Raw genomic sequence first — 15,251 nt, 5'->3', positions numbered from 1 at the left:
CCTTTTAAGAGCAGATATTTTGACTTAACGAATAAGAAAAAAAACACAAGAGGAACTAATAACATTAACGGCGGCTGTTTTGTTTGAGTTAATAGTGCAATGTGCAGCAATTATACCTGTGTGTGGCAACATACATTTGTTTTGAGAAAAAAGGTCTGTTCAATTGTAGTTTCACTCTATTTTCCACTGGTTGTGTGTGCCCTTTTGTAATGTGTTTGCAGGCCATACATATAAGTAACTATCCTTGTTATTCATTAGTGTGTCTTTCGTAAGATTGTAATACTGTTTGGTGTTTGTACTTCCCGGGTAGGCTAATACTGCTCTTTATTTCCTAGCCAGCAGGGACATATTGTTCTGTTGCGGTATATATCTATAGCATCTAGTCGGTGATACATTGTTTAAGTTGTCCTTCTCTTTTCTCTTCTCAGCTACCCATCTTTGGTATCCAAGCCTTACTGACATTCATTGTTTTGCCCGGCAGTTCCATTTTATAGGACCTAAACCCTGATGGCAAATCCATGCTGCATGCCTTCCTAATCTCCCAACAAAAGACAGACAAAAATGCTCTAGGGATCATTCTATAGGCCCTGCTTACTTGATACTAAGGGATAAAAATCTAAGTAGGCCTATATAGGATAACTATCCCGAGGAGATGGTTTGCCATTCCATTTTCATCCATTTCATTCATCCATCATCAGACTGCACTCAAATTCTAGCAACTGAGGATACTCTTGTATTATTAGAATAAAATAGTATCACAATGGGCTAATAAATGGCCTACTTCTTATGCATCCTTTTTAACAAAACACAATACCCTACACATCAGGGCAGATGCCGATCACATTTAGGCATTTTGCTAAACTGTAATTGATCTATTCTGTCTATTGTTTTTTTCTGCCCAGGTTGCTGCTCTCTGTCTGCTTCCTCCCTCAATTGAGCCTATTAGCTCAGATCCTGTGTATGTATTCCTCTACAGCCAGATTCATGACAACAGCTCCTTTGGGTGTGAGTGTGTTCCAGCATGCATGGACTGGATGTGGTCTTTGTATGTGTTTGCGAGCATGAAAAATCTGTGTGTGTCGTTGTGTGCGATTATACACGGGTGTGTTGTGTAATGAAGCCCTCACCTGTCCTCAGCCATCTCAGTAATTACAGTCCTAGGCTGAGCTGCTGGCCAGTGGGAACCCTTCGTCGTCTTAACAGCACGCTCAGTTTAGGCTACAAAACAACAGCTGGTCAGACAGGAGACCATGCCTGCCCTCTCCGGCATCATAACAACAAAACAAGTCTAATAAATAAGATCATGCCATGATCAAAAGCTGGACCTTGTAGTGAGATTTGTTACTCAACTACTGTTTCCAGACAAACTTTCAATCTTATCTTATAAGTCTAAATTTAACAATATATTTCAGAGTTGGTCAGCCATTCATGAACTTGTGAACAATGAGTGTCAACGTTCTACAAAGTGGAAAAATCACTTTCAGGTTATGAACATGGAGATTATGAGGATATTTGTGTTCAAGGGCAGTTTCACCTCAAACATCAGCCAAGCTCTGAAAAAACAGTGTAACGGTGGGAACTAGAGTGGAACCACTTGTGTACCCTGAGGCATGCCATCACCCTTTGATATTCAGGGGCAGTAGCCAGAGGCCAAACTCCTGTTGCTGGCATCTTTGTATTCTAATTAGCTGGAGACTGCATGACGGAGATGGACAGAAAAAGAAACTAGATCCTTCTAAAATAGTGATTCTGATCTCTATGGAATCTTTTTCAAGCACATGTCTGTCTGTTCTTGGAGAAAATGTGAGTCATAAAAAACGAAGGTGATGAAACAGGTAAAAGGACAGAAATAGCTCAGCTGGTTCGTTCATGACCTCTTTTTTCCGAGACTGAAATATTTTTGCTCATGAGGGCCAATTTAAAGAAAAATGACTGATGTGTAATCACAACATTTAAAATGTAAAAGAAAAAAGAGAAGATACATCATGCTGTAGCACTATGAATGTAAAAGATCAGTCTATTCATTGACTAATTGGCAGCTAAAAAGAATATAAGACGGACAGAAGTTAGTTGAGGTCTTTGGCAGCAGATCTGATGTTCAAACATAATATTACAACGAGCCAAAATATTAATGGTTTGTGTGTGTGTGTGTGTGTGTGTGTGTGTGTGTGTGGGTGTGGGTGCGTGCGTGCGTGCGTGCGTGCGTGTGTGTGCAATTCATGACTTCTTAACAACTGTATGGAAATGGCAGCTTTCGAGCTTAGAAATGATATAGTTCAACATCTTAGAAAATATGTTTAGTTGCCCTCTTGCCGAGAGTTAGATGAGAAGATTGAAGATTGATACCACTAATGTCTAAAGACTGGAGGCAAAACCCAATGTTATTTTTACACTTTGTTTTTTATACAGATTAAACAAAATATAAATATTTCATTAGAGAGTTTTAGAGGCACTGGTACATTTGGACAGAGCCAGGCTAGCGGTTTCCCCCTTCTTCCAGTCGTTATGCTGCGCTAAGCCAATCGCCTCTTGGCTCTAGCTTCATATTGAGTGTAAAGGCAAAGTGTTGCCAGCCTATTAAGATTGTTAATAAGATTAATAAATTGAATTAATCTTGTGTTTAGGATTGATATCACTCTTGTGTCTGTACACTAGATATGAAGCTATAGCCAGCAGGCGATTAGCTTAGCATAAAGACTGGAAGCAAAACCTCAACTTGTCATTGTCACACTTTGGTTTTTGTAAGAATTAAACAAACAAGATAGAACATGTCAATTATTGAGCTTAAAGCTAGCTGTTTCCCTCTTACTTTCCATATTTATGCTAATAAACTAATTGTCTCCTGGCATACATTGGTTGCTGTAGAGAGATATTATGGATGATTTGATTTGTCGACATTATTTTTTTTTTTTTTTGCCATAACATTCACAGCTGGCAAGCATGACATTTTCACCAAACTAGATAATGAACAGTAGTCTTATTGCATGCACATATATGCACATAGCCTACACTCACACATACTTACACACACACATATACACATGCACGCACGCACGCACACACGCACACACACACACACACACACACACACACACACACACACACACACATAGCGTCCCAGAATGTGTGGAATGGTGTCTCTAAGGCCTTGTTGACACCCCTCTGTCTCTCCACTGATTTAGAGGGTAACCCTGCCCCTTTTTTCTATCTTAAACACACACACACAGCTGTCACAGTGGGCTGTGGTCCACCCCGCACAGAGATGCCTGCACACCTCGCCCCGCTTTATTCAATCACCCCAGTGCTAGATCTCTGTGACAATGGGAATCCCTGGTTCAAATAGCTATTAGTCCAATGCTGGCAGGGCAGCCGAGAGATAAAATGGCAGCCGTTTTGATCTGTTAAATCCTCTGGGAATGACCTTGGAATCCTGTGATGGAAAGGTTCAAGGGAGCCGAGCTCATACACAGTCCTGCTGTGACCCGTCTGTGTGTATGAGAAAAAGGTGTGTGTGTCAAGGGGGTTTAACATTAGTTCAGAATTAACACCGTTTTAAGCAGCTGTCAAGTGTGAGATGAGCTGAGAGGTTCACTGTGATGAACTGTCAAAATCCCTTTCTTAGTGCCAGCATAACATAAAGGAGGAATAATGTAAGAGTACAATACATATACACAACCAAAAGAGAGAGAAAAGAATGCTTTATAGTCAAATTTTGCTTTCTGGTGGAGAGTTAGATGAGTTTACCATCTCATAACTGCACGGTAAACAGCTTAGCTTAACACCGGAAGCAGGGGGAAACAGCTAGCCTGGATCTGTCCAAAAAGGTAGCAACATCTGCCTTCCAGTACCTCTAAAGCTTACTAATGAACACATTATATCTTAGTTGTTAAATCTGTACTGTCCCAGGACAGGTAGTACTGGTAGCACAGAGTCAGTTTCAGTTAATTTAGGTTAAGAAATAGAATGACAGAAACTAAACAAAAACACTAAATGGATGAGGGTTCTCAGTCATTGTCCATCACAGTCTCAACAAGAAGGCTCTCCATAGCACGCCACTCTCTACTACTCTTCTCTGACCCTCAAGGTCCACCCTCTAGAGAATGACAACCAATCAATGGCACCTGTGGCCATGACAGTAAAAAAAAACAAAGATACGGTTTTACAGGTGTGTTATGTGCAGGAATATGGCTGGGAGCAGTGACCTCCTGAAGTCCGGCAAACTCATGGTGGAGACACAAAATATAAGGGAAAAAAATAATTGTCCATTAAACCCCTGTGAAACCACAGCATGTCATTTTTACACTTTTTGTATAGATTTAAAAATAAAAATAAACAAGGTGCTGGTAGATGGATTTTGCTACCTTTGCACAGAACCCCTTACCCCTGTTTCCAGTCTTTAGGCTAAGCTAAGCTAACCAGATGGCTGTAACTCCATATTTACCATACATACATAAGAGAGGTATCAATCAAGTATTCACATGGGGATTTGTTGGTCCAAGTTTGATATAAAATTTCGTCAGGGGACATTCTATAATATAGAGCTATAAAAAAAACTGCTCCCCTGAGTGAAGTGCAGACAGGCTGATAGGCAGTGAGGCACCAATATTTCCCAGCGGTGAATATACATATTGGTGCCTCACTGCCTATCAGCCTGTCTGCACTTCACTCAGGGGAGCAGAATCTGATTTAGCCCGGCTGCCTGTGTCTGTCTGTCCATCAGTTAAAAGAAACCGATTTAGCAAGGGTGCCAGCCTCTACATGCAACACTGCCACATGACCAACACATCCTTGTATTGTCTTTCCTGGCTGTCGTGGCATTTCCAGCAGCCACAAAGAATATTGAAAGTAACTTACGTGCTGTGGCAGAAAGGACTGTGTATGCCATCATACTGATTAACTATGGGAGGAATTAACCTTCCGTTTTTTGGAAAGTTTCTCTATGACAGGGAAGACAGCATGATGAATTGTGGCATCAGATGGATTTAAACCTACATGTCTCCAATGTTGCATTTTGGAGAGGACGCTCTGTTATTCTTCTTTCCCCCTGTGCATAGCTCATACCCAGATACTGAGTGATACTGTTACAGTTTCCTATATCCATCAGAAGATGTGAGTATTGTGTTTGGAGCAACTGTAATCCACCTAGTATCTGCAATAATGTTTTATAAATAACCCTAAATCCCTCCTCTGTTGTGTGTACGTGTGTGTGTGCGTGTGTGTGTGTGTGTGTGTGTGTGTGTGTGTGTGTGCGAGAGAGAGACTGTATGGGTATAGTTGGGGGACACACCAGTGGATGAGATTGTGGAAAATAACACACTCTATTGGTTGTTTAGTTGGTGCGTGACATCAGTCTGTGTGTATGTGAAACATGGGCGGACCGCTTCGAATGGCTACTTTAGGAGCGGGCCCTGCCCCTGGCAACCACAGAGAGCTGGACAACAGCAGGAAGGTCAGCTACTAATAGATGCTGCAGAGAAGAAGTGCCACAATAGAGAAGTTTCCAGAAGACTAGTAAGAAGCTATCAGAGGTCAAGTACTACTGGAACACATAAGAACATCTGCTTCCTCTTCTTCTTGTTCATAGAAAGGTAACAGCTCACTGAATTAATCTGATTTTGTGTTATCATTCTGAATAAGGTTGTCATAGTTGGAAGAATAATGTCGGCTAACAATCCAATTAAAACCTTTTTGAAAAATTCTGTAATTGACATCTAAGTGTAAAGGGACTTTGGAAAGGTGATCTTTTACATGAATACATTTTTCACTGCAGTACTTTAATGCTGGTCATGTGTGTGTCGTTAGTGTATTATTAAGTATGCTTTGTGGGTGTGTGCGTTGTGTCCCATGTATGTATATGAGGGGTTACTCTAGCACCTCTCCCTGTTGAGTGACTGATCTGTGAACACATGTAACGACCATCCATCTAATCTATAACACAGGCAACAAACATGCACACACACACACACACACACACACACACACACTTATACTCCTAAATACCATCTTATTTGCCTTGGTCATACCTGTATTATTTCTTTTATTGCTCATATTCTCTCTACAGCTCTCAGGTCCAGGACCAGCCACACCTCTTTAAAATACATCCAACACATCTGCATCCTTCCTCCTTGTCTCCTTTCCTTCGTCTTCCTCTCCTCTGGTGTGATACCACCATGGACCGCTCGGCGAAGGAGCTGTTCCTCAACTTCATGATCGTCTTAATCACTGTGCTGCTGATGTGGCTGCTGGTGAAAGTTTACCAGGACTGAACCATGGAGCAACAAGAGAGGAGATGAATGAGAGGCAGAGGACATGGAGAGATATGTGTGTGGAGGGAAGCCAGCATGGTTACTGTAGGACTTTGCTGCTGATTGATTCTTGTTCAGACACAGTGTTAACATCTTTTCATTCTTTTATTCAATGAGCACTGGTTTGGTCCAGAACTCTAGTTTGTATTTGATTGCCATGTGATTGCTGCAGACAGGGCAGAGTGTCAATGACAAACTAGTATTGGATCAGTATTTGAATTCTGATGTGTTTTTTTAATGTGGCCTTGAATCTCTGGCAAGAGCCAAATGGGAAGTCACAGTAGAGATGGGAGGGTGAACAAAAAAATATAAACAGGAGTTTTAGGCTCTAGTTTTTCCTTTAAAGTGACAGCTATAAAAACACACTGCAATGTCACTATAAACAGTAGTTTATACCCGTCACTGTGTACCTTGATACATTGAACCACTTGATACATTTACTTAGTGATGCATGTGTCAAATGTAGAGACTGTATCTACTCAAAGAATAAGACATCAACACAAATAATGAAACATGTTTATGTTTACTTCTTGACATTAAACAGTCTTTCATTTGTTGGATTATTTTTCTGTTTTAAAACACAAACATACTGTATGCATTCATGACTTACACCATGAAGCCCATGTTTTACTTATTGTTAAGTTATTGTATTCTTTGAAGCAACAGAGTATTTCTCTATGGTTACATATGTCTCATCAAACAAGCAGTTACTGAAGATTATCAGGTGATCTGTGTATTGATCACATGTAGAATTATATATCATGAGAGGAGAAACAGGGCATGCATGGTAGTCTGAAACAGAATAAAGGCAAGATGTTTAGGAAAATTCACCCAGATAATTTAGACAGTATTGCCATGCAATTATTTTAGTTGAGTTATAAATAGTGTAATATATATGAGCAAGTCTCCATCAGCTAGAAAAAAAAACAACTTAGAAAGAACGTCCCACATGACAGACCCACTTATAGGACCCTTACCTAAAAAGATTACAAAATAATGTGTGCTGAAAAGGTCTTATGAGGTCAGGTGTGTTGTGTAATGTTACCAGAACAAAATAAATTGATCCGTTCATGATGCAAAACTGATGGACTATAATCCACCGGGCACGTCTGCGCTCCGTTCCGGAAGCCGCGGCTCTCCGCTCCGCTAAAGATACGCGCCAGGTACAATTTTCAGGCGAGCCGCAGGGAGTTTGGACAGCTGAGCAGGAAGTGAAACAGCGAGAGCATCCAGTCAATTTACCAAAAGACACCCCAATATCGTATAGGTCTCCTCTACAACACCACGGACAACGAGAGATTCATCATGGAGGTGGAAAAACATAACAGATATCAGCCAGTGTTGTAGTAGGCCTACTCGAGATCGGTCTCAAGACGAAGGTCTCAGAATCTACCACATTTTTATTCGGTCTTGTCTCGGTCTCGGATAAAGAGGACGATTTTATTTCAAGACCGCTCAAGACCAAAATTGCAGGGATATCACTAAATTGCCTGTGTATCATCTGATTTATGTGTTTACATCATTACTGTGATTGGATGTAAAACTTCCTGCTTCAAATGCCACCAATAACTTGACTCATTTCTAGTTTGAAATGTGTTACTGTTAACCCCCGTTTACCCCCCCCCCTTAACATGAACTTGCAAAGTAAATGCACTGTAGGTGACAGGAGAAGAAGCTTTGGCTGTCTGGGAGATGTCAGCCAATTCGTCAGTAATAACATTTTATTTATTACATTTTATTTATTATATTTTTTAAAAGACTTTTTTTTTCGCAAAACAACATCTAAAAGAAAACACACAGCAGTGTGTAAATTCTGCAATTTAATGCTAACTGACACAGCGGGGACCACCTAAAATTTGTATCTGCACTAAGGAAGCATAGCTATAGCTATACATATTAACTAGTTGTGTATATACTGTATGTTTCAGTTGTCTGGTCTTGGTCTTGACTCGGTCTCAACCCCTCAAAGTCCTGGTCTCGTCTCGGTCTCGATACACTCTGGTCTTGGTAATGACTTGATCTCGGTTTAGGTGGTCTTGACTACAACACTGGACATCACAGATCCAACGCCAGAAAAGAGAAGGCATGGAGTTTGATAACAGGAGTGCCTGGAGTGGAAGGTAGATACTAGCTTAATAAACACGTGATTGTTCTTTTGAATACTAGAGACAATACATACAAGGGCAGGCAAGACGCTCTGCTTCTCAGACGCTCCCAGTGTGGTATGGCACGTGGCGGAGGATGGAACAAAACCGCGGCGCAGCAGGAACGCAGCGCAGGGGCGCCTGGTGCAAAATCCGGGTGAGTCCCTCCTGAAGGCTGTGTCAATGGAGCTTCAAAGTGTTACATAACAAAGTCTCCTTTTTCTATATGTGAGCTAAGAGCTGATTAATGTACAGATAGTGTGAGTTCTTCTCTTTGGGGAAATTTTTTTTTTAAAACATACAAAGCAGAAAAAATATTCAGCTACTAAAATAGGATTTCTAAAATAGTCTTATTCTCAATAAGGTTCCTCCATGGGAGAGACCACATTTTGATTGACAATATGACACAACAAATGACAGCAGGTGCTTCACACATACGAAGTTAAGGACTTGTGGGTAGTTGCATACATCAATGATACATGTAACACATACATGTATAACCACTCACATGTGTTGATGAGCGTGTGTCTGCTGTGTATCATGCTGTGTCACCCCACGGATCTTTGTATCTGTTGAAACTGATGAGCTGGCAGTGGAACTCAGTGAGTGCTCTGGGCATGGGAGCCACTTCCTCCCATTGACTCCTCCCACTGTGGTACACCTGTACAGGCCCCAAGAAAACACAGATCTTAGAGGAGGAATACCCTCTGCCCCAAAAAACAAAGAGTATAAATTAATCACATCTTACATTAACAATAGCAATACATTAACTTTAAATGAAGATCTCAACCCACTCTCCCTACCCCTTTTCCTTTCACTATTTATTTGATCATCCCTCCTTTTATCCCCTCTCTTATTCAATCCTGTGTATACATCTCCCATCTCTACCGTCTCCTGGGCTCATACATTCATCCCCTCTCTCACATCCATTCCTCCTCATTGTGTAATGGTGATACATATATAGTAATATTATACATTATATATAACATACTGTACACATGCAGTACACACATAGAGACATACTGGCATATATTTAGATATGTCGACACATCAAGTGGCCTCCACCCTTAGCTCATGAAACCAGGACTTAGAACACCACCAATAAAAGTCAAATTAGGGCAGCTTCTCTGAATGTAAAGGTTCTCCTACCTGAACTTCATCAGTGATCTCGTCCGGTGAATAGTCTCCACCCAGGATGTAGATTCTGTCTCTCATACCCACTGCTCCGGCATTGAACCCAGCACACTCAAATGACCCTTCACCCTTCCACACACAGGTCTCTGGACAAAAACTGTAGACCTGGATAGGGAAAAAAGTCACACTTTGAACTCTGTTTTTCACTATGTAAACAGTCCTGCTAGTAAAACTGCATAAGCCTGTTTAATGACTGACAACTCATTCGTTCATCAGTGCCCTGATGGCTCACCTTGTAAGTGGACAGGTCACAGAGGTGCAGTGTATTGTTAACTGACACCGCCTTGACCAATGTAGCATGGAAGAACTGGCCAAACTCTGCCACCAGGCGGCTCCACTGGTCCTGCTGGGCATCATAGCAGAAGAAGCAGTCCAGTGAGGGGTTAAAGGAGTCTGTGATCTCCACCTCTGACCCTAGTGTATAGATAACACTGCCACAAACACTGGCCTCAGGGTAGAAGATGGCAGTTGGCAGCGGGCTGACAGAGCTCCAGGTCTGGGTCAGAGGGTTATAATACTCTACCTAGAATATATGATAGAAAAGAATGACTGTACTGCACATAAACATCCACACTTAATAATCTAGTAATGAAAGAAGATCTGAACCAACAATATGGTCTCAATCGTACATAAAAGAGACACTGTTACCTCCAGCAGACTGGGAGCTCCCCCTCTGGATCCCGTGGTCCGTCCTCCAATGACATACACTCGGTCCAGGCATGTTACAGCTGTGTGTGTGGTTCTGGGCTTCAGCATGGCAGGTGCAGGCGTGCAGGTTAGGGTAACAGGACAGAAGCACCAAACCTCGTCCGTGGCGTAATGGAACGGCTCGGCCACGTGGAGACGTATTGCCCGGCAACAGTTCCCCCGGCAACCACCTGTCACAAATATCTTAGATCCAGTGGAAAGACGAGAAGATCAGGAACTTCTGTAAGCTATAACGGAGAGCATGCTTATTTAAAGCTAATGTAACCCCCCCCCCCTTGAGGTCTGGAAACAGCTCCCAGGTCTGGAAAGAAAACTTACTCTTTGGTTGAACTGCTCATAAGACATGCCCGCACCAAGGCTATAACTTGTAATAAGGGGTCTTGTAAAATTAAGCAAGTTGAGCTTGCTTAATTTTGAAGGAACACAACGCAAAACGTTTGGGAACCACTAATCTAAACAGCAGCAGGACTCCTAAAACGTACCTTCTCAGCAAAGCTGGTAATGTACGATCCCGGTGGGTTTGGCATAGTAGCTGTCACCTCTCCATGCCCTGTTCCCAGGTCTTTCCACCGGTCTGTTTCCAGACAGTAGCAGAAGGTGTGGCGGATCTCTCCATTCTCCTCCGTCTTGTGGATGTAGATGTAGCTTTGTGTGGTGGCTGGCCTGGCATCAGAGAGCAGGCCGTTGTACTGATCCTGCCTGCTCTGAGCCTCTGAGAGCAAGGCAAGGCAGGACTCACCATTGCAGAGGAGAGAGTCTGAGTCATGCAGAGTCTGAGAGAGAAGGTGAGGGGTGACACAGGAGGATGAGACAATTACATATAAAATCCAAAATCCTGCAGATCATGCAGTGTGTTCATACCTTTATTACAGTTGCAGGTAGATGGTGGAGTCTGGTTAGCGATAACAAGCCTGGCAACAGTTTTTGTCTTCCCGAAAGATCATGGCGTGTCCATCTAAGAAGAGACATCACCACCGCCTCCTCACTGGGCACGTTTAGAGCATCTGACCTTAGGCATGACTCCAACACATTCACCTATAAAAAGCAATTGAAATATTAAATACCGAGTAAGTTCAGTCAGGCTTTTTGATATACGCAGGATGGGTATCTTGTCAAATAAAAATCATTTTTTACACTATTATCACTAAGAAAGGTCCCACTCAAGGTCTTCAGGACCAGACTGATTTCTTAAGTGTAATTAACTGAACAATGTAATGCCCTGTGTTTACAAATAAGATAAGTTAGGTGCACAGTATACTTTTAAGCCAGACATTTGACATAAAAGAGAAATCATTTCAAATCATTTCATTAAATAAAAAATGCTATATCTTATATCTAAATCATAACATGTTTTGTTTCTCAGCATGTGGAAGATTTAAGAGAGGCTAAGACAGCTGAAACATATTGACAAATGTTGTTGCTATATCTTTTTTAAATGCTATTTAAAATGAATGCTGTCATTTTTCTCAATGTCCCTTCTTTAACATTAGATACCAAGAGTTGGATCAAGAGTTACAGTTTACTGGCTATGAAATATGATTATGAGCTGTCATTTTAATTACTGAGAATGAGCGAAAAACTGGTTAAAGTCATTGCTCAGGCAGAAAGAATGCAGACTACATTCATAATATATAATCAAGGTGTAAACTAATTAAAGGAATGTATGGATTTATTAACAAATACGCTACATTCATCCTTATATAAACCTCAGCTTCTCTGATAAAATAACTTCCTTATCTTGCCGTTCTTAAGCAGCACCTGCATATCCAGAAAGTCTTGGGTTTTGGAAAGGTCAGAGAAGTTTTGAACCACAAACTCGTTGGCTCTTTGCAGGAGAGAGGCCGATCCGTAGGCCTCAGCAAGGGAGAGGAGGGACAGACAATTAGAAAGATCCATGGTTCCAATCAGGAAGTTGCTGCACGCTTGGGACAAGACAGACACCTGAGGACACATACAATACATATTTTTTAAAAAAACTGCACTTTAGAGCAAAGTATCTTATTAAAGAACTGTTTCTTTAATAACTGTTAATCTTGTGTTAATCTGTTAGTGTTAATCTTGTTGAATGAAGGCCCTGTACACCCACACAAGTGTTTTCGCTTGCTTGATTAGAACTCTGTTTGGGTTGAAGTTGGGTTGAGCTATGCTGGGAATTACATGAGGTCACCAAAGTTCATGTACCAATAAGTTATAAAGTAATAGTAATAAAGTTTTCCAATGCTAATAGACGCTCCAAAATGCTAATGAAACAGTCTGTACACACAGTCCTGAGAGGAGGCCTAATTAGTCAAAATAAGTGAACACCTGTGCGGGTGTACCATAATAAATTCAGCCATCAATAATTGTATTATTTACACCTGTGCTTCTACAACTGTGACATGTCAAATTGTGAAGTTTTTGTTTAGTAACACCTTAAGCCTGGCAAGGAGGCGCTGGTTATGGCACAAAAAAAATGTACGATGTACTCTATGTTTTTTTTTTTTAAGATTATTTTTGGGCTTTTTTGGCCTTTATTTGATAGGAAAGCTGAAGACGGGTCTGACTTGAACCCGGGCCACTGCGGTAAGGACTGACTCTTAGTATATGGGGCACACGCTCAACCAGGTGAGCTACCAAGGTACCCAGATGTACTGTATGTTTAAGAAAAAGAAAAAGAAAGAGTGTTTGTATTTCTACCTGCAGAAAAGAGGCAAGCTGAAACAACATGTCTACATTGCCATCAGTGATGAGTGTCTCTCCAGAATAGGCAAAGTCCAGGAAAGAACCCACCGCCACTGGACTCTGGTTACCCAGAGTCACTGAACCATCACCACGCTCTCGCATATCCACCTCAAACATGGCCCTAAACACAGAGCAGTTACTATATTAACAGACAGACAGACAGACAGACAGACAGATAGACAGATAGATAGATAGATAGATAGATAGATGGAATACCTGAAGAAATCACTGCATGCTGCAAGGACACAGCGATGGCAGGGAAAACTGTGATCCTGGACCTTAATGGTGAAGTCAAACAGCAAGCCTTGCTCCCTGAATGATCTAAGCACGCCCAGCAGCTGGAGTCCGTGGGACTCCGGCACCTGCAGCAGGGTCCGGTACTCTGGGACACCGTTGCATTGTGGAGTACTGCCAGGTGTACTACTGGGGGGGCTTCTGCTGGAGTTGTGAGCATTGGTGATACAGGACGATGACTCTTGGGGTTCATCCATCTTCCCAAATTCTGACAATAAAAAAGAAAATAATCGCAAGTCATAATGCATTTTCACAGAATATAGTGAGTCTAAGTTTGTCCTCATATATTATTTGAATATGTGTGTTTGTGTGTTTGTGTGTGTGTGTCTGTGTGTAAGAGACACAAAGAGAGGTAAGTAGAGATAAGAAAGAGGAACGCATTATTTCTGAGAACAGTTTAAGAAAGACCTGTGTCTTGCACATTTAGTATTGTCACAATTATTCAGTTCAAAATGCAGATACACACTACCTTAAATAACTAAATAACGTATCGCTGTTAAAAGCAATTTATAGATGATAGAACTACATGTGAAACATACAGGTATCGTATGTAATTCTGAAGCAGGGCATGCACTACTCACCGTGTCAGCACCTAGGACAGCTCTCTCTCTTTCTCATGCCATTCCAACTTCCGGAAGCGTGAAATCACGCGATGACTCGGATAGCTTTTTCTTTTTTTGCAGTTATACTTGTCGGTAACATCCTTTTTGCTGAAAGTGCGCTGTTTTGTTTGAGATGTGTATCTCTTTTATAAAAGCCCTGGAGTTGTATGTGAATGTATGCGGCTCTTTGTTTGCGGTAGAGGAATGGCAGCTGGGAACTGTAGTTCTCTCTGATTGGACGCTTTATGGTCTTGGCTAAAAGCTCGGTGAGAGTGTGCTCATTTGACGTCTAAAGGCCTAGTACAGCCTACTAGTTTGAGGTTTAAAACCGTAATTAGTTGCAGATAAATAGGGTTCACAAATACTACAGACGGGAATAGGCTGTCACTAGTAGATCCTTTGTCTGTGTAATAGCTCGCTGGAGCTGTTCGTTTTGTATGCTTTGCAGATAAGGCGTCGTTTATTTTTAACGTTTTTCCTTTACCAATTGTAACTGCAATGGCCCCTGCAATATATTAAACTAAATGCAGCAACCATTCCCACATTATACCTAATTTAAAAAACGACACATTTTTCTTATTAGTGGTAGGGGGTAAATGCACATCACATCACAAGAAAGGCTTTATTATTAAGAATATGTATTTAATAAGTAGATCAAATAAATTGCATTCAAGCTAAAACTGTACAATATGTGCAAAAAGGCAGGCAGGGATCCTGGCCGTGTATGTTCATAAAATTGACTCACTGTGGTGCAATGCAACTCATCACCACTGGATGGCGTCGCCTTGCTGTGAAGCAAGATGTGTGGCTAGCAAAAGTCTCTGAATTATTGGTAAACGTGAACTTCCAGCCATTCTGCAGTACCGTTCAACCACCACAGTGCTGCTGACCAAATAACACACTTTCCTGCCTGGAAATGTTGATTACAAATATATATAGCTAACAGCAGTAAACGTACACTATAGCTACTACAGCGCGTGTTAGGCCACTCCTGGTAATAATGCAACGGCATACTGATATGTAATTTCTCAGCAACACAAAAACCAAAAACTCAATCGATAAAATTGCGAACCCACAGAGCAGAACAAAGAAGTAACAGTGTCATTATACATGTCTCGATTAGAACATCTTCCTTCATCTAAATGATCTATTATGTAAGCTATCTATTAGTAGAATATCATTTAAAAGTCGCACTAGCTAACCCTTACAATCGAATGCTTCATTATTGGGTAACTGAGAGTAGAACCAGTAATAATCAGTCAAATGAACAATAGAAACTAGGG

General features: G+C 41.3%; 2 protein-coding genes across 2 annotated transcripts; one reads left to right on the top strand and one right to left on the bottom strand.

Annotated features, from left to right (window-relative positions):
- The first annotated feature begins 5,323 nt into the window (after window positions 1–5,323).
- Window positions 5,324–6,858, top strand: LOC116048263 (sarcolipin). The gene is made up of 2 exons (XM_031297255.2): window positions 5,324–5,588; window positions 6,062–6,858. The coding sequence occupies exon 2, from the start codon at window positions 6,171–6,173 to the stop codon at window positions 6,264–6,266; it is 96 nt and encodes a 31-aa protein (XP_031153115.1). The 5' UTR covers window positions 5,324–5,588; window positions 6,062–6,170; the 3' UTR covers window positions 6,267–6,858.
- kbtbd3 (kelch repeat and BTB (POZ) domain containing 3) lies at window positions 6,810–14,430 on the bottom strand. Its single transcript, XM_031297246.2, has 11 exons — window positions 13,948–14,430; window positions 13,289–13,574; window positions 13,028–13,193; window positions 12,110–12,292; window positions 11,213–11,386; window positions 10,834–11,124; window positions 10,292–10,534; window positions 9,876–10,166; window positions 9,599–9,748; window positions 8,958–9,110; window positions 6,810–7,097 (listed from the first exon to the last, which is right to left on the bottom strand). Exons 2-10 carry the CDS (start codon window positions 13,561–13,563, stop codon window positions 8,988–8,990), a joined length of 1,896 nt encoding a protein of 631 aa, XP_031153106.1. The 5' UTR covers window positions 13,564–13,574; window positions 13,948–14,430; the 3' UTR covers window positions 6,810–7,097; window positions 8,958–8,987.
- Between the last annotated feature and the right edge of the window lie 821 nt (window positions 14,431–15,251).

This window comes from Sander lucioperca, chromosome 5, assembly GCF_008315115.2.
Source record: "Sander lucioperca isolate FBNREF2018 chromosome 5, SLUC_FBN_1.2, whole genome shotgun sequence".
NCBI classification, from domain to species: Eukaryota; Metazoa; Chordata; class Actinopteri; order Perciformes; family Percidae; genus Sander; species Sander lucioperca.
Note: the sequence above shows the minus strand (reverse complement) of the source record. Positions and strands in the feature narration are given on the sequence as shown.